The sequence below is a fragment of the Orbicella faveolata genome, unplaced genomic scaffold (assembly GCF_042242905.1).
Source record: "Orbicella faveolata isolate gen_17 unplaced genomic scaffold, um_ofav_v1 contig_12, whole genome shotgun sequence".
NCBI classification, from domain to species: domain Eukaryota; kingdom Metazoa; phylum Cnidaria; class Anthozoa; order Scleractinia; family Merulinidae; genus Orbicella; species Orbicella faveolata.
In genome coordinates, this window is record NW_028301539.1 from 20,833,556 (window position 1) to 20,860,000 (window position 26,445).

General features: G+C 39.8%; 3 protein-coding genes and 1 long non-coding RNA gene across 4 annotated transcripts in view; 3 read left to right on the forward strand and 1 right to left on the reverse strand.

The window, feature by feature from the left end:
• Nucleotides 1-2,649: 2,649 nt before the first annotated feature.
• On the reverse strand, nucleotides 2,650-3,901 carry LOC110047620 (uncharacterized). The gene has a single exon (XM_020753373.2). The coding sequence runs from the start codon at nucleotides 3,688-3,690 to the stop codon at nucleotides 2,650-2,652; it is 1,041 nt and encodes a 346-aa protein (XP_020609032.2). The 5' UTR covers nucleotides 3,691-3,901.
• Nucleotides 3,902-8,685: 4,784 nt separating this feature from the next.
• LOC110047609 (steroid 17-alpha-hydroxylase/17,20 lyase-like) lies at nucleotides 8,686-13,633 on the forward strand. Its single transcript, XM_020753361.2, has 3 exons — nucleotides 8,686-9,108; nucleotides 10,574-10,731; nucleotides 11,596-13,633. Exons 1-3 carry the CDS (start codon nucleotides 8,900-8,902, stop codon nucleotides 12,765-12,767), a joined length of 1,539 nt encoding a protein of 512 aa, XP_020609020.2. The 5' UTR covers nucleotides 8,686-8,899; the 3' UTR covers nucleotides 12,768-13,633.
• A 2,670-nt stretch (nucleotides 13,634-16,303) lies between these two features.
• Nucleotides 16,304-23,133, forward strand: LOC110047272 (steroid 17-alpha-hydroxylase/17,20 lyase-like). The gene is made up of 3 exons (XM_020753024.2): nucleotides 16,304-17,662; nucleotides 19,679-19,836; nucleotides 20,439-23,133. Exons 1-3 carry the CDS (start codon nucleotides 17,403-17,405, stop codon nucleotides 21,608-21,610), a joined length of 1,590 nt encoding a protein of 529 aa, XP_020608683.2. The 5' UTR covers nucleotides 16,304-17,402; the 3' UTR covers nucleotides 21,611-23,133.
• Nucleotides 23,134-25,611: 2,478 nt separating this feature from the next.
• LOC149117105 (uncharacterized) overlaps nucleotides 25,612-26,445 on the forward strand; it is a 256,173-nt gene continuing 255,339 nt past the window's right edge. Inside the window, exon 1 of the long non-coding RNA XR_016205567.1 lies at nucleotides 25,612-25,932. This is a non-coding gene — a long non-coding RNA (uncharacterized LOC149117105). The remainder of the gene's footprint in view (nucleotides 25,933-26,445) is intronic.

A 26,445-nucleotide genomic window follows, 5' to 3' on the forward strand; every position in this document is an offset into this window, starting at 1 on the left:
ATTTCAAAAAATACTTGTTGTCGCAATACATTTATATCTTTTGTACTGAACTGGATCATTGCCTGTGCTAAATACTGAGTTTGCAATGCATTATAGGGCGATTTTTTAATATGGCTGTTTTTGGCTGTTTTTAGTTGTTTTATAAGCGGAGAAAGACTTTTTGCCGTGTTTTGGCCCATATTTCTCGTGGTAAAAGCAAAACACGACAGTTGTTTTCAGTTTAATTTATCGTATGACTGACTTCATGACCGATTTCATGAGAAACATCCCAGCCGGTCAGAATGAGCATTAGCCATTGAAAACCTCAAATTCACCGGACAAATCGGTACGATGACCGACGATGGTTGGCAGGCTTGTTGAACTGAATTTTTATACCGGTGGAAAAAAGGGACAATCCGGAATTGCTTGTAATTTCTGGTTACAAAGATACAAAGCACTGAAGTCATCGGACAGATTACATGGTAATGAAAACTACATCTAAGAGCCCTCCCTCTTCATAACGGCTTTTAGATAGGCTTATAAACGGAAGGGCTTATAACCGGAATAAAAAAAACGTTTCGCTGGAAATGTGCTATGATCAAAATAGGTTTTTTATTTAAAATATCATAACAAAACGAATTCAAACCAAGGAAAGTTGCAGGGGGCTTATATCCTGGGGAGGGGGGGGGGGGGGGGCTTATAACCGGATGTTTTTTTCTGTTTAAAAGTACATGGGCCCATAACTGGGCTGACTTATAAGCGGCGTGGAGGGGCTTAATAAACACGTCACAGCGTTTGTCATTGGGTTTAAAAAATTCGCGTCACTTTGTTATCCAATCAAAAGTACCATCAAAACCAATAGACAATGTCCGAGTGGCCTATTTCTTCTGTTACAGGAAGAGTCCTCGTGCAAAAGTTGTCATATTAATTGTCATATTAAACTGAGTTTCATTTGTGAAGGTGAAACATTTTTTGGCATACAGTCGAACCTCCCGTAAGCGACCACCCAAAACGTCAAGCATAGGTGGTCGCTTATGGTCAAGTCAAGTAAAGTTTATTATTGCACACTATTTACAGAAAGCAACTTAACATAAGATGGTTTACAATGAGACGTAAAAAAAAATACAAATACAGATTAACTAGAAGAAACAATATTTAGTTGTGTACAGTGACCAAAGTAGCCAATGAGCTTTCGAGTTGCCATGTCACTTATGGAAGGTGGTAGCTTACGAGAGCTTGTACCATAACGGATCAAAAGTTTTCCTCATTAGAATATGGTAACCGCCGTGACTTAACCAAAGCGCCGATGCCGATACAATGTTTTTTTTCATGTAAAAGTCAATTTCGAGAAAAAATCCGCTTTTTCCCATTGAGAAATTTCCGTTTCTCGTACTAGCAAGAAATACGATAATGTTACATCACCTTATTATCCATTTTTCGCTCCATTATCTGTCAAGTGGTCGCTTACGGGAGGTTAAAAACAAAGGAAAGTTTCAAACTTTTACTGAACTCTAAAAGTAGTCGCGGTCGCTTACAAGAGGTTCCAAATATAGTGATTTGACTTTGAAACTTTTGGTATTTTGGTCGCTGAGGAGAGGTGGTCGCTTACGCGAGGTGGTCGCAACCGGAGGTTCGACTGTATATGAATAGCCTCGCATAAGACTCGTTTTGAAGGAAAGGCAAAAATTAAAAGGTAACTCGAAAATGCTCTAATGTGTGACTCGATGACACCCATTTTCCCGTCCTTCGAGTCAGTTACATGTATTTGCATTGATTTTTGATTGGTTCACTGGATTGCCTGTGTTCTTTTTTTGTTTTATTAAATTTGCCAGAGCGATACCTTTGGTTTTGGTTCAGTTTACGACACTCGATTAAATTCCGCTCAGAAGGGACAAAGGGCGCAAATATATTAACATATCCCACTACCTCCTCTCAGTGAAGGAAGTTTTAGAAAAATGTCTTCTGATTTTGCCACCATAAAGATATGAAATCGCAGTTTAAAAGAACTTCACAACTTTAATTTGTTGGCTTAAATTCGACTCGAGTTGTCGTAAAATATATCTGATTAATTGCTTTTAGCAGGTGAGCAACTTGTTTTTAATTCTGTAAACAACTTCCTCCTGCGGTTTCAAACCATACACAATTATCTTTATAAAATAAGAAACAGTTCTGTAGGTCGTTCTAAGAGATGGCAGCCGAAACGGAAATGAACCTGTTTCACAAAGAGTTCAAAGTAGTTCGCTGAGTTAAAAGGCTTTCTTCCCGACTTAGAACTTCATCCAATGCATCAGTTATGAGAGGCATTTGCTTATTCAGCCCACAAGTCAACCGTTTATTTTGGGTGTGTTCATCGCTTTCTTACTCCTCAGCTTCTAATTTTTCGCTGTTGGATTTTCTGCCCCTGCTATGTCGCAGATTGTGCTGCTTGTTCGTCCAGTTCCTCCAGTTTCGATGTTTCTTATCTTTTACTATCACCGTTTTTCCTTGAGGTAATGTTATTAATATCGTTGGTAGGGGAAACTCAGTTTTTGAACCCCGTCCGTCATTTTCAGCCAGATTAATCAGTTCTCTCACAGTTAGTGTTACTAACTGGCAGAATTCATGTCCAGAAGTTAAAGAATGGCCTTTCTCGTTCAAGGAGTCTTTGGCGTTTGAAGTCGCTTCAAGTCATTAAGTGATATCACCAACCTTTGCTGCGTCCGGATGTTCTTCTTTCTTCTTGCTATGAACTCCTCTGCTGGGTGATTTTGCGACGATCTTTCTTTTGTTTGAGTGGAATCGTCGAAATATGTCAACGAAAACCCTCAGAAACTTTCCATCAAGTCGTGTAAAAACAAACGCGTTGACAGCGTACTTAAGATAGGTTAGCGAGCGACACACAGCTACGGCATTCAATACGCGCATGTCGACAATGTCGGCGTTCAAAAAGATAATCGAAGTTACGGTATAAGGAATATACGAAAGACACACAACCAGGATGAGTTGAATCACTGTCCAGGAAACTCTCCTCTCCTTCACTTGCCAGTTTTCTCTCTGTACCTGAGAGAAACCGGCGGCTCCATTTTCTGAATGGTTCTTAATCAGTCTTCTTATCTTCAGATAAAAATAAATGTTCGAGAAGAAGGCAATCACGAAGACTAGAAATAACACTGCTCGGATGACTGTTAATAATCGTGGCTCCATTCTTCGTGGAACGAGAGGACTTGGATCTTCGCTTTTGAAAACAAACAGCAAAGACATTGCAATACCAAATATCAGTGACAGAGTTAACACTATCACTATTCGCTTTGGTGTGAGCAACGCTGGCCGGTTTGAGGTTTTTCTTAAGGCGTCATTCCTATCCAAGCTGAGCAAGAAGAAGCAGGTAATGTAACCCAGGAAGAACAATGGACCAATTACAACCTTAGCTAGAGATAGGCGGTACAGTTGTTCATCAGGAAGGCTTGCAACCATGATGCCAAAAGCTAGTGGCATGTCCACCATGCTACCAAGTAGATCTACTGCGGCAAGACTCGTTAAAATCAAACTCGTAGCCTTTCTAGTGAAGATGTTTTTAATTCTCAGCACGATGATGACAATGGTGTTACCAATTACGCCGATTAATGCCAAAAGAATAATAAAGACACCCAGAAAGATTTTGACAGAAGGGGTTATCTCTTTGCCCATATGGCATCCTTTTGGTCGAGAGGCAGATGAATTTCCTACCGCCATCGCCTGTAAGTCAACTGCTTATTCTTTGACCTCCAAAGCCTGGTGAACGATACTCCAAATAAATTTTAAAAGATTTCTGAAAAGGAAATCGAAAAAGAAAAATTGATGCATGTGTACCTATTTTGGAGATTGTATTTAGTATTACTATAAAATGTTGTCGACTTTATTTCAGACGACTCCGTGGCAAAACAAAAAAACAAAACAAAACAAAACAAAACAAACGTGACAGAACGAGCCAGTTTCACGTCAGAAAAAATAACTTCAACAACGTTCCAATCACTAGTCAGCCGTTTTGTTATAATTTTAAGGGCTATATAAAATATATACTGAAAAAATTCTTTGCGCGGATTATAGCCCCAAGAGATTATAATAGGTCAAAATCTCTTGAGAGCCCTTAAAATTATTACGGGCAAACTACTGATCGGAGCCCTATTTAGGCTAACAAATTACTACTTGTTTCACTGGGGTGCTTATCACCCTGGTCTCTTTTCCTCCCTCCCACCACAAAAAACGCCGATTAGTAACAACCTGTCTGTCGCTTTTAAAAACCGGAAAATAATTTCCCGACCTAGAAAACGCTGAACACGTATCTTTAATAGACTAGAGCACCTGCCAGTCAGGTTATCGGCTAATGAGCTATGTAGTTAAAGCGCTGTTATTAGGGGCCAATCGGGCAGCCATCTCGACCTTTTCGTGCTCACGCACTGTTAATTTTGTGAGGCAGTTGATCTCATTAAATTATAACGGTAAACATTATAACTATGATAAATCGCCACTCGTGGTGACCGTTTCTCAATTAGTCTTGATCATTGTTATTGGTCATATTTTTTATTTTTATGTCGTCGCGCGAAAATGCCATATGTTTTTAAGATTTGGACTCTTCCACTTCTTAGATATATCGCTGATACCGCGAATCTGGTCAAAGATACTTCGCTGTGTGCCGTAATTTCCAGCTTCTTCTCGGTGATTGGGAATCTGTTCGGTCCCGGCGTATCATGAAAAACGTTTTTCCTCGCTGTTGAGTGTGCGCCGGCTTTTGAATAGCTGGTTTACTCTGCACATTTTAAAATCTTTTGCTATTATTAATAGTAATTTTCGCAGTCTTGCTACAACCAAAAAATAAAAAAAGTTATTTGCCGGCTTTGTTCTGTCCATATATATATATATCGACACCTCGGGAAAAAGTTTCTCCGGCTTGATAAGGACTTCCCGCCGGCAAATACCAAACTCAAACAAATGTATAACGCTTTATTTGAATTTGATGCGGGAGGGGTCGCGATTACGTAACGTAAATTTCTTTCCTCTTAATTTAGAGCAGTTTCTTTTCGATAATTCATCTTTGACATTCGCTTTTTCGTATGCATTTCAAGTTGACATAAGTAAATTGATTTCGTTTTTTTTTTCGTTCATTGAACTTTAACTTAAACAAACAACTGGCACGTGAGTCGTAAGAAATATCGCTTTTTCGCAAGGTTTTTCTTTTACATGTAGTATTTTCCGACGCGAGATTCGAAAAACCTTATGATGTAGTAAATAGAGCTGTTCTCATGTGAGTGTCGTAAAACCAGAACCTAACCAATTATTTAAAAAATTAGGCTACTCGGCCTATCTCAGACCCTAGTACAGGTGTAATACCAAAACCAAAACGGCCAAAACCAAAGTAATTGCTTCATTACTTTCGACAGTTGATTGAACACCGCTCTATAGCAAAAATAATTTGCTCTATTAGTCTTACCTTTTCTAGGCTTTAGTGCTTAAACCCTTCTTAGTTAACCTCTCTGTATCACAAAGAAGCCTATAGTCCACGTAATGGTAAGCTGCCTTTGGAAGTACAGCTTAAAAGACTGTCTGGATATTGTGTAATCGACCAATGAAATGTTTTAAATCTGCTTTTGCTTCCGTTTTGCTCAACGCGTACATCTGAATAAAAATTCTCCAGTATTTGCCGCTTCTAGTGTCGATCAGTTTGCCATGGAAGCCCTCCATTCATTAGAAAAACGTGACTGCTGGTGACGTTTTCTTTTTTCCTCACTTATAGGGTTGTGAAAGATTTTCTTACATGTACTTAACTAAACTGAAAAATCGCTATCTTTATGAGGGGTCACAATCTATTCGAAAATCCAAAATAGAAGAGGAGGAAATAGACGAAACAACACTTTCTGGCACATTTAAATAACAATGGAACCAAACGCGGCCTGACTAAACTATTATTTCCTCAAAAATTTAACGAGCATTTCGATTTTCAGAGATTTAGGTGAATGAGATTTAGATTCAGCTGAACTCTCTTAAGTCCTTTTTAACCCATGGATTGCGTAAGCAAGCTGCGGGTTGTGGCGGTAAATAAGATTATGCACTGGCAAATTAGAGTTGGTCGATCATATCCGCTGTTTTGCTGTTACATAATATTGTTTGACACTTTTAGGACAACGTGTTACGTAACTGTGGTTGTTTCGCTAAACATGGAGCTGTTAGTTAAAAAAAAAACTCAAATGAAATGGTTGTCGAAATTTCTCGATAATTTGTTGTCAAGGAAAAGTTTTATTGCTTGTTTTGATTGTGTTAAAATTCTGGTCATTCATCGGTCGGGGAAAGTGTTGTGCCAGAATCGTTATTTTCAGTTAAAGAAACTTTGGTTATTGCTTAGTGTAATTTTCGCTACTAGCCACACTGAAAGTCGGCATCTGAGAAGTTTTTTCAGTTTAAGAAATCTTATGTCGAGTATTTGTTAGCTAATTTGCATATTTGCTAGGCAATTTAAGATGAGGCTGAAGTGCTATGTTCAGGTTTGGAACGTAGCGAAAATGGCACGGTTTTTGACGTTACGCGACCTTGTTGTTTGTTTCGCATAATGAACCTCAAGTCGCATCCTCAAGTCGCTTCGACCTTATTTGCAGCCTTTTGTGATTTGTCGTCTAAACAACTGCGCCAGGGCTGCGAGAACTCGATCTAGCGGCGCTGAGTCGCATAAAGCACACCAGCTTTCGTCTTCAGGTGACAAGAAAAACATGTTGGGCGACCATTTTTGGTTTCGATTAGCCGGCGAGAAGTTTACAAGGTAGAGTGGCTCAATTGAAAATGCGTAAATCCACCTGCGCAATGAAGTTCATGTAGTGTGAGCCAAGAGGCTTCGTTGGCCTTGTACCTCATGTTGTATGCACTCAAAGTCATTCAAGATTATTTATTTATTCATTCCTGTAGAATGGCAACGCGCTACGGCGTTTTCGTCAAGTCTATTGTTAGGGAAATCTGATCCGACTTGTACTTTTTTTTTGGCCCTGGGGTCAAGAAATTAACTAAACATTCTTCTGAAAAGTCAGTCAAATGCACGACGTACGCCAGGGTTCCCCTCGCTGGTTCTTTACAGTGATTGAATACTAAACTACACCTGCACTCTTTATCAGTTTATCCTACAATGACTACAATAGTGGTGTTAAACATTGTTGAACCCGTTTTAGTCGTTTATTTGATATGACAGGTAACCATAGCAACAGAATAGGCTGTCTAAAACACCCTGTAAATCGTTTTCACTGTCACGGAACGAAACACTAAATCGAAAACTGTTCAGTGGATTAAGTCAAGAAATTGTAATGGTCTAGGAGATAAGTAAAGAGACACTTCTCCAAGTGTTAGGTCTGTGCGTTTTCCCAAACTTCATACATTCGTCGAAGTGTTTTGCGCAAATTTACAGAGCTCAGTGTGGAGCCGCCATGTTGGTGTACTTCCGTGTTAATGGCGGCTGGGAAATAGTATAGACATCGAGAACTTACTTTGGCTATCTAGTCGATTGATTATTTTAACTGAACCAAAAAACATTTACACAATCACTTTTCATAGTCTAAAACACCCTATAAATCGTTTTCACTGTCACGGAACGAAAAACTAAATCGAAAACTGTTCAGTGGATAAAGTCAAGAAATTGTAATGGTCTAGGAGATAAGTAAAGAGACACTTCTCCAAGTGTCTCCAAATTACACGAACTACAATCCCTTTTCCTACTACTTTAACTCCTAAAAAGGCTAAAAATCAGTAGATAAGTGTATATTTTTCGACAAACGCGGTCATAGCTTAGACTGTTCACAACCTCTTTATTTACGCATCCAAAACAAAAAGCGAGCGAGGCGAGTGCGAAGCACGCGGGGCAGAGGGGTGGAGTTTGCGAACGAAGCGAGCAAGAAAACGTTATCTCGGTCCAGCCATGTCTTCCGATTTGCGCTGGTGTCCAGTTCTGTCGCGATTCTATCCGGCCGTTCAACGATGGAATAAAAATACGAGAAAATAGAGGGCTGTGAACAGTCTACGGCCGGGAAATAGCATAAGCATGGGAACTTACTTTGGCTATCTAGTCGACTGCTTATCTGAACCGAACCAAAAAACATTTACACAATCACTTCTCCTAATACTTCAACCCCTAAAAACGCTAAAAATCACTAGATAAGTGTATAGTTTTCGACAAACGCGATGGTAGCTTTATGTCACACATCGCTGTAATTCTGAAATTCAAAATGCGCTGTTTTCCAAACCAAGTACGCTATTGAGTTGAAAAGTTGTAAACAGATATAAATTTAGATCCTTTTATGCCTGATGAGGATAAAAATGTTCCTGGCTCTCTAGTTTTAGATTTTGGAATATAGCTGTTGAGAAACAAGTCAGACATAAAAATTTGATAAAACAGTTTCTGAGCTTTTGATATTTACGAGTTTTCAGAAGCCTTAGGTAAGAGGTCACCCGTTGACGGTGATCACGCTTTTTCTGTTATTTTTTCTGTTCGCAACATGAATACAATAACGAGGGTAGTAACCATCAGGAACTTGAAAATGTTTTTTACTTGTAATTGAAGGCGTCATCTATCTTCCCTATTCCTATGTTCGACGTTCGTTTGTTGATGTTTCAAAACGAAGTGACTCCTAGAATAGCAATCTTAAGACACGTATCATGAGCGCTAACAAAAGTACGATGAAAGGACGAATTATTCCTGCAACGTTGCGTGACAGTCCTGTTGCACATGTATAACGCTTCAGTGTGCTTGGCGTCGTTGTTTGACACGATTTACCATTTCCCTTGTAAATGTTCTTCTGTTGTTGCTTCTGCTACTATTGTTTGACTTGTTTGCTCATAGAGCACCGCGCTCGCTAATAAGTTGTTTTTTGTAACGTTGCGTCACAGTCCTGTTGCATAGCAATTTTATGATCACGTTTCAGTGATATCAAACATGGCGTCGTTGTTTGCCACGGTTTATGATTCTCTAAGTTTTCCAAACGTTCTTCTGGTGTTGCTTTTGCTTGTACTGTTACATTACCTGATGGTGCTCTACGAGTTCAGGAACATGCCACCGGGTCCGCGTTTGACGGCTATCCCTGTCTTAGGGAACGTATTTTCTCTCGACTTCAAGGCCGAGAAACTTACCGACGCTTTCAAAAGGTCAGTAAATAGTATTAGTACCTAGGGAATAGTACAAGTACGAGTTTTGTTGATTATACTCCTGTAATATTGCAGACGTATTCCAATTATAACCTAGAATAAGACTGAATTATTTCGAGAAAAGAAATAAAATTTCCACTGAAAAGCATCTCTCTTTGCCTCCGGGATTGTGCAATAAACTTAAGCAAACAAAGTTGTCTAAAATCCTTTGAGATGACAGGCAGCAATGAATGTCATGAATCTGACCGTTTATGTGTTGCATATATGCATGTAGGGAGCAAATCAATAATCTTCATTTAGAAAGCCACGCAAGTTAAAAAACAACCAACGGATGAAAAATTGTAACGACTGAACATTTACGTCATGTAATAGAGACAATCAATTCATTTATGCAAATATATTTTTAGGTACACATAGCTTGTTTGAACCATAAAACCGCTCTTATTCCTTTTTTTAGGCTCCATCCTCTAGCGCGGGCTCCTTTCCGGAACAGCGGCTAATAATCGAGCCTAGTCCGTATCTTTTAGGGCTTAAATAAAGCTCGAGCGACGACCAGATTGGTAATCTTGCATCAGTCAATTGAAATCCCGGCTCCCTGACCCCTGGGACGATCACATAGCGGGAAATTGAGCATTTACACGATGGCCAATTTCCCCGCCCCGGGTCCAAGACATCTGCTAAAAGCCCCGTGTAGCGCGGGCATCCTAATGACACTGGAACCAAATACAGAAACAACTCAATTCGGCATCGTTCGTCTCGGACGCGTTGCAAAGGTCAAACTAAGCTTGTTTTCGTTTCTATCACTAAAATCTCCTGGTTCGACTATATTATTTTCTTCTGCAATCGTCATTTACTGCGAAAAGTGGCCTTTTAGTGGACGTAAGTTCATGTCCAAGACGACATTGTGTCGGGCGTTAACGAATTCAAAATCGCCAAAACTAGTCAAGCATTATACGGATTTTGGTATTATATAAATGCAAGGGTGTATTTTTAAAATATAAAACATAGTTGGTTCAGCACATAACATACTAATGTCATACTTAAGTGACTCGGATGCAAGTCTCGCCTCGGATTGTTCTGTGTATCCATTCTCCTTGACACCAAAGCTGTGCTAACGACCCACCTTATATCTGATAGGACGCTGGATAGTCGATATCTCAAACGGCTCGTACATAAGATCGATTTAAAATAATGCATTTACTTAAATTAAATCCCACATTTTTAGAACGAAAATGCTTATAACTCTTCTTATTCAAAATAATTCCTGTCAGCAATGATTCGATCCGTATCAACTCAAACATATTACGGTAGTTACTCACAGCAATTAGGCAGGCAAATTTTCGTAAAATACGTATCTCCGTCAAAAGTATTCTCACTTTAAATATTTTAACCTTCACTATTCTGGAATATTTTAACTTTCAGAAAAAACTAAATATCTGCTTCTACAATTTTGTGTTGTTTACAGCCTCAAAGAAAACTACGGTCGAGTCTTCTCCTTGAAAATGGGAAGTTACAAGTTCGTGATGGCTTCAACTCCTGAGGCCGTTAAGGAAATGCTCGTACAGAGATCTGCTGATTATGCTGGAAGACCGCAAACACACTTTTTCCTAGAATTTACACTAGGCAGGTTAATGGTGTACCATTTTAAAGTGGACTCTTATAGCAAGACCAATGTGCAATTTTTGTGGCTACCAATCTGTCCACCTTTTCTGTAATGTGTTAATAATTTATTCTTTTCCTGAACCCAGACTAAGAAACAACGTGGCAGGTTGTACTTGAAAGTTCCTTGAGTTTGAATTTCGAGTACTCTAAACACCATCCCAAAACGAAAAAAGATATATTTCATGAAAAATCGATCAGCGCTAGTGTATTCACAATTCTAACTTTGCCCCAAGACTAAGGTAAATAAAACAAATATATATCAATAGGAAAAGCGTAGCCAAGCAAAAATAGTGCTCAATGCTTAAAAGTAGAGCTATAGAACGTGGAGGAGAAATCAAAGATGAAAAAGAAGTTGGTTGATGATCACCACAAGGGTTGAAACTCCGAGTTACAACCAAATTCTGTTTTGCCTTTGATTTCTTCTCCGTAAAACAAAAAATATATTTCTGCATGGACAGTGTGGCCCCGCCTTACGGCCAACCCGTAAAAACGGCCCCCACGTCATTGCCTTCACTTTATTCTTTATTCTAAAGCTCAGTCAGTCATTTTCTTATTAAAGAGCTCCTTAAATACGGCCACCAGATTAATACGGCCAGTTTTTTTGTCGCCCGTTAGTGACCGGATTAATGGGCACGGGGTTCCCCTAAACTTCTTCTCCTCTACAGCTTGATGTGATTTCTTTTCCGAAACCTAAAATTCAAGCGAAATCTGTTTACGCTATTGCCACAGTAATTTAATCGCTCAGCCGTCTCTAGGTATCAATATTGATCAGTTAGTACAATAAGAAAAAAAAAGACCAAAATATCAATGTTTTTGAAATTACAGGAGGTAAGGATATTGTGTTTGGTAACTATGGGCCCGCCTGGAAGTTTCATCGCAAGCTCTTTACAACAGCGTTGCGCCAATATCTTTCTGATATTCCCCTGATCGAAAGACGAGTTTCGACACAGGCCGAAAAACTGGTGCATTTCATGGAAGAACAAAATGGAAAGCCTTTTGATCCCGCAGATTGCTTGCAGCGTGCGGTTGCTGATGTCATTTGTGGAATCACGTTTGGAGAAGGCTACGACACAACGAATCCAGATTTGAACGAGCTTTTGAAACTAAACGTAGACCTTGTTGCAAATACCGATGATGCTCAGCTGGTAACCGTTTTAGATAACTTTGCTTTCGCAAAGTACCTTCCTCTTAAGGCTTATGATCGTCTTCTCAAGCCTGCGTTAGAGATGTATGATATTATTCGCAAATTCTTAAAAGAGCGAAAAGAAACTTTCCACCCGGAAGACCCTGTACATGATCTGATCTCTGGTCTCTTGCACGCTAAACATAAAGCTGAACGCGAGAGTAATGAGATGCAAGCAGCTTTTCTTTCCGATGACTACTTCGTCAATACCATCGAAGACATGTTTGCTGCCGGCTACGAAACCACAAGCACAACAATGAAATGGGCGATAGCCTTCTTGGTCAACTACCCAAAGTACCAAGAAGATATTCAGCTCGAGTTAGATGAAGTACTTGGTGGAAGGAATCCCGGTTTGGAAGACCGAACCAATCTGCCTCTCATTCATGCGACCATCATGGAAACGCTACGAGTTGGAAACGTGGCGCCTCTTGCAGTACCTCACTTCACTCTTACAGATACTACACTCTGTGGCTACCGCGTTCCCAAAGATACCATCGTGTTTGCTGACACGGAATCTGTTCATCTAGATCCCAAATGCTGGGAAAACCCAACCAAGTTTAACCCTTACCATCATATCGACGAGAATGGTAAGTTAAACACCAACCAAGGCAATTTCTACCCTTTTGGAGCGGGACGCCGTGTCTGTGCTGGTGAGCCCTTGGCCAAAGTTGAGTTGTTCTTGTTTCTTTCGTGGATGCTTCAGAAGTTCACTTTCATCGCTGAAGAAGATGGTCGTCCACCCAGCTTGAAGGGAATGTATAGTGGCACACAGTTTCCTGTTCCTTACAAGATACGCGCAATCAAACGGAAGTGACCTGAGATTATCACTCGGACGGTAGTTTTAGGAAACACGTAAATGTTCAAGTAGAAACGTTTACAGTACCTGTAGAAGAGCTATTTTATTTAATTTAAATAGGTACTTTGACGGACAATGGGTTTAGTGTTAGGAGAGGACTGATGGTTTCTTAGTCATTTTTTGTTTAGCCTTATCATGATTTTAAGATTTTGAAACCTTTTCTTAAGCCAACAGTAGTAGTTTACCTTAGTAGTTCCTAACTCACTCAGATTTTATTCAAATCGGACTTTGCCCTTTTCGAATTTGTGCTTGAACTGTCCTATAATTTCCTTTGTTGGATATTTATTTTAACCTGGATACCTGTGTACAAGCTGCTCTTCATAATTCCTTTGATATTAGAACTAAAGTAGTATAGGCACTGATGAAGTGAACAGCAAAATTCGATCGCTTAAGTTTGACTGATATCGGAATTTACTGTGATTTGATTCTCCAGATTTTTAGTTCTCTGCGTTTATAGTTTCATACGATCAATGACTACACATTTTTACTTTTAATTTTTAGAATATACTAGGGCCGTGGACTACCTGTAAACTAGCTGATTAGCTAAGCGTAACTCCATGTTAAAGAAAGTATCGTATCGTATCGTGTCGTGCCACGTAAGCTCCTTTCAAGGGTAGGTTCTCCCAGTTTGTTGTCATGCACTTAGTGTAACAAAGAAATCAAGGTACTAGGCGGAATTTTAAGTAAGAATCACGAATTTTGAAGAGGATAATTTAGGCTTCTTTTGTTTCCAATCGTGTGTGTATTTAGTTAGCTAGCAACATAACTTGTACTTTGTACCTGAGTGCTTCGTATAAACAAGCTACATTGTAGACGTTTTTTGATTACACCGACTTTTACATCGAGTGTAGAGCAAACTACTGCTGGACCAAGTTATGTCTCTTCCTTGACGTCCGTAGAGAATACCATTGAAGTAAATCCTCTTGAACAGGAAATCGTGACGAGTTTCCGTTCCCGCAGGCCAAGCAGTGCTCCGCAGAGTTAGATTCTCCAAGTTTTCAGTTCGAGTGTCCGTTAGCTGAAAATATACAGTCCCCAGGAAAAAATCTATCGTCACAGAAGGATCCTATGCTTGGTGGTATTAGGAAAAGTGTACATGTTTAACAAAGTAAACGTTTTCAGTAGAAGAGGTAGTAGAAGGGGTATTCCAGCCATCTGAGCATATATTTTGGAAATAATCCTGACAACAAAAGGACCTGTTTAGGACTTGTTGTGATTTTGAAACCTTGTAGATCTTTTTATCTTCTGTCCTTGACTCGTAGACATTTTACGCAACGGATTACGCTCTACGTACACTCTAATGGCGATCTAGGACCAGACCAACAAAGTAAGTTGCACTATTTCATTGGGAACAGTGTACTGTTATGTTAATAATAAGCTTAATAATAAGCTTAAGCTGTTGCATATGCATAACGCTTCGGTGTGCTTGATGGCGTCATTACGATGTTTGCCCCGATTTACCATTCCCTCAGTTTTGCAAATGTTCTTCTGTTGTTGCTTCTGCTACTACTGTTTGCTCAAAGAGCACTTTGATTAGAACCGCGCTCGCCCTAGGCTGCATGGTTTGAAATAAGTTGTTTTTGTAACGTTGCGTTAAAGTCCTGTCGCAAAACAAAACTTTGCATCACGATACAATGATATCAAACATGGCGCCGTTGTTTGCCACGGTTTATGATTCTCTAAGTTTTCTAAATGTTCCTCTGGTGTTGCTTCTGCTTATGCTCTTACATTACCTGATGGCGCTCTACGAGTTCAGGAACATACCACCGGGTCCGCGTTTGACGGCTATCCCTGTCTTACGGAACGCATAACGCTAACGGTAACGCTATTGCACAATTTGAGTTCGCGAAGACTGCCTAAATTCACTCTGTTAGAGCGTTGTGTTGGAAAAAAATACACTTTGTTACTTAATTGCTATAAATACTACGATTTCATAAGCAATAAGTTGGCCGCTCCATGACTGTATATCTTGCGACGGAAAATAACTGCCTGTAGGTTACTGGCCTGAGTTAGAAGATGTAAATAATAATAATTCCTAAAATAGCTTGATTAAGTTCTAATACAATCCCTTTAAATTAAAAAATTTTGTGCTGTTTTACAGCCTCAGAGAAAGCTAAGGTCGTATTTTCTCCCAGAAATTTGGAAGCTACAAATTCGTGATGGCTTCAACGCCTGAGGTCGTTAAGGAGATGCTCGTCAGAGATCTGTTGATTATGCCGAAAGAGAGCAGACACACTTTTTCCAAGCAGTAACACTGGGTAAGTTTAAGGCGTACCATTTTAAAGTGGGGTTGGTTTTCATATAATCGCAGACGATCGCGGATCGCTGATCGCAGATCGCAAAAAGTTCTGCGATCGTCTGCGATCAATTGCGATCGTGCGATCATATGGAAACCTGTGATAACAGGTTTTTGGGCCGCTTACGGTTGTTATCCTTGTTACAACAATCCAGAGGGAAACACCCTTGCAGCGACGGAGTTTGTCAGACTCCTAGAGGACTCGGGATCTGTTACAGCAAAACAATCCAACGGGAAGACAGAGAATACGCAGTTACTTGGGTCCAATAGTAGAGTTTAATTCACTAACGTACTCGGAACGTAACCCGAATATAACCAATACGGGATAGTGGTATCCGGCGTCCCACCACCGGGGGCGTAACCGAAGAACAATTTACAAAACACCTGTATTTATGCTAGACTCTAAACAAGTGATCTAATATTTCGTTCAGTAAACGTAAACCCCTATTGGCTGCCAATGAGCTCATTGTTGTTCTAGGCTTTTCCATCATAGGCAGTCAGTTATTCTGCTGGTAAATATTAACTACTTGCAACTTCAGGTAGTTCTCACTACAAGGTGTTACGCGATAATACAGATAGGCAGGTGGTTACCACGGTTATTGGACTTTCATTTGACTGCTAACTGTTGGCTTTTTTATGGTTACGAATATCGGCAAATTCTCTCCTCACGTTCCTCCAACCTTAGCTTGAAACTCTCCTGGGTCAAGCAATTAAAAGAGAATATCCAGGAGCGGAAAAATCGCTTAGTACCTGAATTAACATGTAGAATCAAACGAACATAAAATCAACAAATGTCTTAACTTCCTTTCAAACTTTCAGTTGACTGCTAACTGTTGGCTTTTTATGGTTACGAATATCGGCAAATTCTCTCCTCACAAACCAAAGCTCTGCGATCTGCGATCGAAACGCATCACATAATATTTTGAATTACGACCCATGATTCAACGCTTCTTAGCAACAAAGCCCGAATATTCGTTTGTAGCAACCGCTTATTTGTTGTAAACATGGCTGGCGTTGAACAACGTAACATTAGTAACGAGGAATTTATGGAGGAAGTTGCGCGATATGAGTGCGTTTACCACCGCAACAGTAAAGATTTCAAAGACAAAAAAAAGGCTAACTGCTGGGAAGAAATCGGGGAGAAATTTAATTTATCGGCGGCGGAGGCGGAGGCGGAGGTCAGATTCCGCAACATAAGAACTGCGTATGGTCGTTATTTGAAGCGGTTGAAAACGCTACCTTCTGGATCGGGGCGAGATGCAGTGCCAAGAGAATTTCAAAGTCTGGAATGACTCAATCCACATATTGTACACAGAGGTTTTGCTTGCAGCAAAATTTCCTCCTCGACGTCCGCCATGTTGTTTGTTGCGATTTTCCCGCCAGCTCAACGCGCGTGTAATTTTGACACTTCGGCTGTCCGAAATGTATGCAACAGTCGGCTTTGCGATCGTTTGCGATCGTCTGCAATTATATGGAATATTAATGCAATAACAAAGGTAGTAACAATCAACAACGTCGTAGGTTTTCTCGTTTCAGTCAGAAACTTGTAATTTTTTTTGACGTGTACTTCAACCCTATCTCTCCTCCACATTCACATGTTTGACGTTAGTATGTAAAAGTTTCAAAACGAAGTGATTTTTGCAGGCGTAACTTTAAGGCACATCGTAGACACTAACGAGAAGGATCTGTTCTGTGGAACAAGATTCCCTCGGAAATCAGACACCTGCCTAGTTTAAAACTGTTTAAAACCTCACTGAATGGGAGAGATTATTTTCCACTATAAATTAGAGAAAGTTTTATTACATAGGTTTTATTGTAGGCTAGTTAATTAGTTCGTTAGTTAATGTAATGTAATGTTAGTTAATGCATTCCTGTTATATGGTTAATTTATTCTTTGTAATTTTTTACACGACTTCTAGGAAGACCATTTTTATGACGAGATTTCGTGTTTTAAGTAAAGATTGGTTTTTTAACTGCTTTATTTTTTACCGCTTTATCACTTATACTCATTAGCTATTGTCCATATTATCGTATACTTCCATCGCCATATTTACACTCATCGTCAATAATATATTCTATCATTCGCGTCACCTACACCACTTTTATACCACGAACTATGGGATATTTTCTTTCATTCCCTGATGATGCCGTAGAGCGGCGGAAGCTTAGAATTAACATACAGTAGCTCAAGTTGTCAATTGAATCAATATATTTATCTATTCCGAAATGCTACTGAAGGAAAACTTCAAACGTTTAATGATTGATTGATTTAATATCCTTTGTTTTTGCAACGTTGCATGACAGTCCTGTTGAATAGCAATTTTCATCACGCTTCAGTGATATCAAACATGGCGTCGTTGTTTGCCACGGTTTATAATTCTCTCAGTTTTGCAAATGTTCTTCTGGTGTTGCTTCTGCTTCTACTTTTGCATTACGTGATTGTACTCTACGAGTTCAGGGACATGCCACCGGGTCCGCGTTTGACGGCTATCCCTTTCTTAGGGAACGCATTTTCTCTCGACTTCAAGGCGGAGAAACTTACCGACGCTTTCAAAAGGTCAGTAAATGGTTTTAGTACAAAGGGAATAATACAATTAGGAGTTTATAAATCGATCATAATCCTGTAATATTGTGTACTTGTTCAAGGGTTCTCTTTGGGACAACAAATAATATTTGTATTGAAAAGCATTTCCATTGAGCTCCGGGATTGTGCAATATACTCAAGTTCAAATGTCTAAAATCCTTCAAGATGACATGCAGCAATGAATGTCATGAATCTGACCGCTTGTGTGTTGTATATAGGGAGCTGATCAATTATCCTCAAAATTTAAGACGCAAAGCGAGTTAAAAAGCAATCATCGGATGAAAAGTTGTAACGACTGACCATGTACATGTAACGGAGCCCAGCAATTCATTTATGCAAAGCATGCATTAGCCCCGGAGCATTAGCCATGATCTTGAAGTAGCTGTATCCATTTTGACAGTGTTGTTTATTAGACTCTTTAATGCTTTTTTACTCGTTTCTACACTACCAGGCTTCACATTGTCTACAACAGATTAGTTTATAGATAGTGGCGCAGCAAATAAGAGAACGGCATTTGTGATAGAAGCCTAAAAGACGGTTTTCACTGTCACGCAATAAAAACAATGAATCAAAAACCATCCAGTGGAAAAAGTCAAGAAATTGTTATGTTATAGAAGATAAATAAAGAAGACACTTCTCCATGTTTTAGGCCTGTGCGTTGCCATTAACTTCAGATATTCGTCGAAATGTTTCGCAGAAATTTACAGGGCATAGTACAGTATGGAAACGCCATGTTGGTGTTCCTCAGTGGTACACTAATATGGCGGCCGGAAAGTAGTGTAAATATCTGGAACTTACTTTGCCTATCTAGGCGAGTGATTATCTGTACTGAACAAACAAGCAGTTACATAAGCTCTAACTTCTAAAAAGGTTCACAATCACGAGACAAGTACATATTTTTCAACAAACTCGATCGTAGCTTTGTTTCGCGCGCCGCCATGACTGTGAAATTCAAAATGCTCTGGTTTCCAGGCGAAGCACGCTATTGAGCTGTAAAATTGTTAACAGAAATAAATTTACCGCCTCTCGTGGACCCCTTATGCCTGATGAGGATAAAAACTTTCGTGGCTCTTTAGTTTTGGATTTTAAAAAGTTATGACGTCACGTGAAAACGATCTACATGCTTCCCCGGGCTTCCTTACCTTACATTGATTGATTGAAACCATTACCGTACCTAAATTCGCAATTAGCTAATCAGAAGCCGTGTCTACTGTCCCGATATCCTGTGATATCAAGTCACTGACCTCATATGGCTACGATATCATGCTCACTTGGCTGAATTTGGGTACGGTAATGGATTAATAATACTTTATCGTACCTTTTTGGTACGCTTCGACGGCATATCAGGCTCGTTTGGTCTCGCCAACGGTATTTTGGGCCGACTACCTCTTGCCAAAATACGAACCATGGCTCGATCAAACTCACCTGAAGCGTACCAAAAATGTACGATTAGGTATGAACAGAGGATATTATGGTCTTTTATCAGCGAGGTGACTTTTTCTCATAGTTTGAGGTTTACTCGTAATCTCTTCTAATTAACAAAGCCATATACTGGATGTCACGTTCACAGTGTATTTTATAGTAGTTGGCAATATTCTCACATCGCACTGATTTTCGAAAAGTTTCAATGCTACTGTACAAAAAAACAAATCGACCACCTTTTTCTATTGCCTATACTCTTATGGGCAAGACACCATTACCGGGTATTTTTCACAGCGGCTTAACCCATCCAGGTGTAAAATGACTTCCGTCGTGGAGGAGGAACGTGTATGTCGCGTGACGAACCCAAAGAGCGTGTGGTAGAGGGTAGCGAATTTAGTACAAGGAAACAGTGCTGTTTTGAAGTACTATCCTTACGAGGGGGAGTAAAATTATTCCCAGTCCTTTTGGTGGTTGAGTTAAAGTATCTTAATAATAAGGTTTCACAAGGAGCTTGATAAAATTATAACATAATCTCTCTAAATGATAAGATTTTGTGTTGTTTTTCAGCCTCAGAGAAAACTACGGCCGAGTTTTCTCCTTGAAAATGGGAAGTTACAAGTTCGTGATGGCTTCAACTCCTGAGGCCGTTAAGGAAATGCTCGTACAGAAATCTGCTGATTATGCTGGAAGACAGCAGACATACTTCTTCCAGCAGGCAACTCTTGGTACGTTATTGGTGCATCGTTTAAAAATGGGACTCCTACACCAACAAGACCATAGTACATTTTATGTGACTAGAAACTGTCTTTCCTTTACTTAGTGTGATGATTTTATTCTTATTCTGATCCCAGACTCGGAAATAATATAAATTCTACGTGGCAGGATGGGCTTGAGAGTTCCCTGATTTTGGATTTTGACTACAATGAACACCATCCCGAACGCAAATTTTTACATTTAAAACCATGTAGCTTTTAACTGCTGAATTTAGTTGAATTAGAACAATTTCGACTTTTACAATACTAACTTGGCCTCGAGACTTAAGAACGGATAAATCAAATATATATTATATTTATATATCTATATATTTCTTCCCTACGGCCTGATATAATTGCTCCTCGGAGAATTTGCCAGCTTGGAGATTCAGTTTAATCTTGATCAGTTAATATAAACAAAAGAATTGTGAATTGTGTAGTTCTTAGTAACTTAGTAATTTAAGTAATTGTTCCTGAAAAGCCCCATTGGGGAGGTAACAATAAAGTATGTATGTATGTAATAGCGGCCTTAAATGTCAGTTTCAATTTGACTCCCTTTTAAACTTAAATTACAGGAGGTAAAGATATCGCTTTGGGTAACTATGGGCCCGCCTGGAAGTTTCATCGGAAGCTCTTTACAACAGCCTTACGCCAATATCTCTCTGATATGGCTCTTGTGGAAAGGCGAGTCTCTACACAGGCCGAGAAATTAATGCATTTCATGGAAGAGCAAAATGGAAAGCCTTTTGATCCCGCAGATATCTTGCAGCGTGCCGTTGCTGATGTCATTTGTGGAATCACGTTTGGAGAAGGCTACGATACAACGAACCCAGATTTGAACAAGCTTTTGAAACTAAACGTAGACTTTGTTGCAAATACTGATGATGCTCAGCTGGTAACCGTTTTAGACTACTTTCCTTTATCAAAGTACCTGCCGCTTAAGGCTTATGATCGCCTCCTCCAGCCAGTGCTAGGGATTTTTGATATTATTCGCAGATTCTTAAGAGAGCGAAAAGAAACTTTCGACCCAGAAGAACCTGTGCATGATTTGATCTCGGGTCTCTTGCACGCGAAACATGAAGCCGAGTGCGAGAGTAATCAGGAGCGAGCAGCTTTTCTTTCCGATGACTACTTGGTCAATACTATCGAAGACATGTTTTCTGGCGGCTACGAAACCACAAGCACAACAATGAAATGGGCGATAGCCTTCTTGGTCAACTACCCAAAGTACCAACAGGATATTCAGCTCGAGTTAGATGAAGTACTTGGTGGACGGAATCCCGGTTTGGATGACCGAGCGAACCTGCCCCTCATTCACGCGACCATCATGGAAACGCTACGAGTTGGAAACGTGGCGCCTCTTGCGATACCTCACTTCACCCTTACAGATACTACACTTTGTGGTTACCGCGTTCCCAAAGATACCATCGTGTTTGCTGACACGGAATCTGTTCATCTGGATCCCAAATGCTGGGAAAATCCAACCATGTTTGACCCTTACCGTCATATCGACGAGAATGGTAAGTTAATCACCAACCAAGGCAATTTCTACCCTTTTGGAGCGGGACGCCGTGTCTGTGCTGGTGAGCCCCTGGCCAAAGTTGAGTTGTTTTTGTTTCTCTCGTGGATGCTTCAGAAGTTCACTTTCATCGCTGAAGAAGATGGTCGTCCGCCAAGCTTGAAGGGAATGTTTAGTGGCACACAGTTTCCTGTTCCTTACAAGATACGTGCAATCAAACGGCAGTGACCTGAGATTGTTACTTGGATGGACAATGGGTGGAGAAACTCAGGTCTGGTGTTTTTAGGAAAAACGTATATGTTTACCAAAGTACACGTTTTTTGTAGCAGTAGGAGTAGAGGAGCTATTGCAGTTATTTGAGCATGTAGTTTGGAAATAATACTGACCATGAAAGGACCTGTTTAGCTCATGTTACGACTTTGAAAGCCCATAGGTCTTGTTATTTTTCATCTTTAATCTTTCTTTAATCATTATTTATACGCGGTAAAAATTCATCAGGTACAATAAATTCCAGTAAATTGTCTAAGATCCTAAACCTAAAATTCTATTCCTAATAATGTATTAACTTACAACAATATTCTACTTACAAACCTGATTTCCATGAATTCAGTGTGTTTACGTATTGGATACTCCAGTTGAGAACTGGGACCAGAGCAACAAAATTAGTTACAAGATTTCATTAAGTACAGGGTACTGTTATCATTACAATGGATTTTAACGAGATTTTGACGCTTTAAGCTTTTTAAATCTTTTGGTGATTTAGTTCACATAATAGGTAATCATGCATAGCAATAATATAGCCTGTCACAAACACCCTAACTTTAGCTTTAAGTGCTAATTGTGGAGGAACTAGTCAGAAATAAACATTTCATAAATAGTTTCTGTAGTTTTTGCGTTTGACGAAGTGGAACGCAAACCTAATTTTGACCTGTGGCTTTCCAGAGTTGGTTTCCCTATGCACGGTTCTAGGCTGAAAAAACCACATTCCTGTAAGGACACCAAAATGGCCACCCCGCTTGATTTTTGTAGGGGCATGTCACGGCCAGTAAACTGGTACCGTTTAATGCTAAGACATGTGATAAGACATGTGGCGAACATGTGAGTATGTGAGCAGGCCATGTGAGCTCGTCTTTCCGATGGATCTTTCTTTGACTTCTTTCTATTCAGTCGCCGTACGCTTCGCTCTCAGCGTTAGATTTTGGCGAATTTAAACGCTTCGACGGCAGCATTTATCGCAATCTGAGGGAATTGTCCTTGTTTATTAACACGACTTGGCTTTGGGATGATAACCGTGGGAACAGCTACATTTTGATTGCATTTGTTGATTAGTTCCAGTCGCGACAGATAGCTCAGTCTTTATCCGGTCGAAATTTTATTGTTTGGAATCGGTGGAAAAGTACTCTGAAGGCAAGATCCATAAGACTACTTTATTCATCAGGGAAATACTCGAATTAGTAGCACGGCGTTTGTTTACGATAAACGAGCACGCGATTGCAAATGCTAGCTTAGAATAATGTACGTAATTTAAATATTCTATGAAACTTGTGAGTCTACAGAAACTGGCGGCGTCACGCAACTTATCAACAAATCATGACCTCTTCACTAGCATGGACTTTGACACTGTGCATATCTGACTGTAAAACCTGGGTTGCTGTTAAAAAATGTTGACTTCAGCAATAGACAAAGGTTGAGAGTCAGCTAGTGAAATCCTTTATTAAGGTATATATATTAAAGTGAGGGCGTTGAACGCACTTTCATAATCTCTGATTTCTACTAGTAATAATCATTAGGTTTTCAGAGGCATTGGGCAGGAGGTCAATTTTTAAGAGGTTGAGACGTTTTTTGTTGTCCTTTTACCTATGTTGACAGTTTTTGGGAAATTCCGCCTATCCAGATTACACAACTGAACCGGAAAGTTAATGACGTTGTCCCAACAGAGCAAAAATTGCACGATTGTGTCGAGTAGAATTTATTGAAACCTTAATTTGGTACAATTAAAATGCCCCCTAATGCCTTGACCAATTTTTGTCTTTGTCTATGATTTCCTTTTGGCATCTCTTGGTTGAGTGAGACGATGTTATTATTCTATATAAAATAACTTAGATACTACGCGCACTCTGATTGGTCAATAGAAGAACCAAACCAGTGTTCTATTGTACTGGTAAACACATGGTTTCCGATATGGCAGAACTACGCGAAAATTAGATAACTCAGAACACTAAGTGGGAACAAAATAAACAGTTTCTACGTTCACCGGCTGAGATATCAATAACACGAGTATCATTTCATCACACAAATACAGGTAAATTTGCAAGGTGAAACAGGACCAGAAGCTGGACGCGAAATGGTGCTTGATCCTTTTTTTCCATGGCAAAAATGTTACGCAGCTGGTTACACTTGAGTCTAGAAGGAATTTTTGAGGGCTTTCAGTGCTTTCCACGCCTGTAGAGGACGAAGTTCTGATTAAAGCTGAGCTACACTAATCAATATGGATTGTTAAAAAAGCAGGAAATATATTTCTTTCTAGTTAATACGAAGCTTATGAGCTAACACGATGAATTTAAATGAATTCGGTTTGTATTAACCCCGGGGGGTGCTTCCAGAAAAGTTGAGTGGGGGTGTGCGGCCCACTTCCCAAAACCCTTACCCTATTTATGACAAAATCTGCGTTTTTTGCTACCCTATTTATGACCTGTCCAAAAATTCGATAGCCTATTTATGACCGTTGCGGCTGACACAGTCGCCCCAAACATAAGTTAGGAAGGGCTTTTATTGACGGTTTTATCGATAAACATGAAAAGGTAGCTTCTGCTAAGAAACATACCGAATTCAAGACTAGAGTGCTAAAACCATACCCTATTTATAACCAAAATTGCCAAAATCGATACCCTATTTATGACCAAAACGGCTGAAAAACCCTACCCTTTGGGCCGCACATACCTATACAGTCCATATAAGGAAGTACTACCCTCCGGGGGTATTAACCTTTCAAGAATTAGTCTTCATTTAGGAAAATACAGGGAGACACTGACTTCATAGGCTTCAAAATAACTAAGTAAATTCGGAACAAATTTCATAAACAGCGTTTCTGGAACTAATCTTTGTTCCATTCGCAATACTTTGGAAAGTTATCAAGCCAACGAAGTTTGCACTACTTACAAGTTGCAAACTCTTCGTACAGTCTTTTACTTTCGTGATGCCAATTCAGGACACGAATCCCTGCATTTCACCTTCACTTAGTTGATACACTTTATGCCTTTCACTAGTAAACTTTTCGGTTTTTCCTTTCCTAAACCTTTTGCAGCGCTAAATTTTTTTGTCGCTTTGTTCTGCGAATTTTTTGTGCGGCGCTGCGTCTGTGCTTTTATTCTTTCAATCGCTGTTGTTGGTTTGCTGCGTCATCTCATGAATTTGTTGAGAATAAGCGACTTAAGTACACTGAACAAGTTTCGTCTCATTGACAGACGTTTTCCATAGTTATTTTTATAAAAGCAATAGACCGCTCTTTCTATGGTTTTACTGGCCCAATAAACCCACGTAGGATGTGGAAGGGCTTGTGATTTACATGCTTTTCTCGTGTTCTCCCGACGCCCAGCGTGGTTTATTGCGCCGGCAAACCCACAGAAAGGGGTTGTCTGTTGGTTAAATGTATCTAGGGTGAAGTGTCATCTGACGTGCTAGTATGCCATACTAATTTAATGAACTTTTTATGCAACACCGTCATACACTTTGAATTGTGCTGATTGTAACATTAACGCAATAACGAGGGTAGTAACCATCAATAACGTCGAAGTGCCTCTGGTTTAAGTCAGAACTAAGAAACTTGAGGTTGTCTTGTTCTCCAAAGTGCCATCTCCAGCTATCTGTCTTTCTTATTCTTGCCGTTGACGTTAGTACGTTCAAGTTCCGAAACGAGGTGACTCTTGTTATAGTAACGTTATGACATATCGTGTAAGCTAGCGAAAATATTTAACCTAGCTACTTTCTCTTTAAATCGTCTAACTCTTCATATTCTAAGTTACTTGGTATTGATGGAAAATGTAAATGTAATTGTAAATCTTGTCTATAGTGGTCATGCACTTAGCTCTACAGGCACTAAGCTCAGCTAGTTTACAGGCATGCCACTGACACAGATATGCATCACGCTTCAGTGCGCTTGATATCTTTCGAACATGGCGTCATTGTTTGGCACGATTTATGATTTTTTAAGGTTTGGAAACTTTCTCCCTTGTTGCTTCTACTACTGCTGTTGCATTACCTGATGGTACTCTACGAGTTCAGGAACGTGCCACCGGGTCCCTGTCTTAGCGAAGGCATTTTCTCTCGACTTCAAGGCGGATAAACACACCGACGCTTTCAAAAGGTCAGTATATAATGTAATATCCTACCCTGGGCATTGTTTTTACCCAGGCAGTGAGGCCTGGGTTTAAATTTCGGCTCCGTTTTTTTTTGAGCGTTCAGTCACAAATCGCCGTCTGGTCTCTAAAGCGCATGCGCCACCTGTGCATGCGTACAGCACATGGAATTTACAGAGGTTGTCGTCGAGAAAAGTTAGCACGGATTCCATGATTTCTAGGACGATGAAATCACATACAAACGAACACACCGTTCAAGATAGACCAACACTAAAGGACGTTAAGCGTTTTCGGAACGGGTCGCTGCAAGCCTTACTAGAGATCAATTTACGAGCGAACATTTTGAGTGAATCATGAATCATATTACACCAAAGGAGCCATCAACAGCGGCTATCAACTCTTCAACTTGATAAAAAGCATCTTCAGAAACGTCTTCGTATTTTTAGACGTGATCGTGAACCAAGCAGAATCCCAGCACGAGCTCAAGAACCTCTGAACAACAAGAGCAGAAAGGTTAGAGAATTTGTTTACGAATGTATCTGTTCGAGTACACGTAAGTAAAATGCTCTGAGAAACTTCGTTAAGTATAATAAAAATAAAATCTCGAACTAAGCGATATTCTCTCGTTATTTGCTTGTAACAGAGTTATGTGTCTTAACAAGAGTGAAACTCATGTAGCGAATTATTGTACATTTAAGCTAAAAGAAA

What these genes read in the sequence shown, in the direction of transcription:
- LOC110047620 (XM_020753373.2), bottom strand. Translation starts at nt 3,690, where the DNA reads ATGGCGGTAGGAAATTCATCTGCCTCTCGACCAAAAGGATGCCATATG.
- LOC110047609 (XM_020753361.2), top strand. Translation starts at nt 8,900, where the DNA reads ATGGCGTCGTTGTTTGCCACGGTTTATGATTCTCTAAGTTTTCCAAAC. An exon ending in CTTACCGACGCTTTCAAAAG is followed by an intron (nt 9,109 to 10,573) that starts GTCAGTAAATAG and finishes TGTTGTTTACAG; the next exon opens with CCTCAAAGAAAACTACGGTC. An exon ending in TTTCCTAGAATTTACACTAG is followed by an intron (nt 10,732 to 11,595) that starts GCAGGTTAATGG and finishes TTGAAATTACAG; the next exon opens with GAGGTAAGGATATTGTGTTT.
- LOC110047272 (XM_020753024.2), top strand. Translation starts at nt 17,403, where the DNA reads ATGACAGTCCTGTTGAATAGCAATTTTCATCACGCTTCAGTGATATCA. An exon ending in CTTACCGACGCTTTCAAAAG is followed by an intron (nt 17,663 to 19,678) that starts GTCAGTAAATGG and finishes GTTGTTTTTCAG; the next exon opens with CCTCAGAGAAAACTACGGCC. An exon ending in CTTCCAGCAGGCAACTCTTG is followed by an intron (nt 19,837 to 20,438) that starts GTACGTTATTGG and finishes CTTAAATTACAG; the next exon opens with GAGGTAAAGATATCGCTTTG.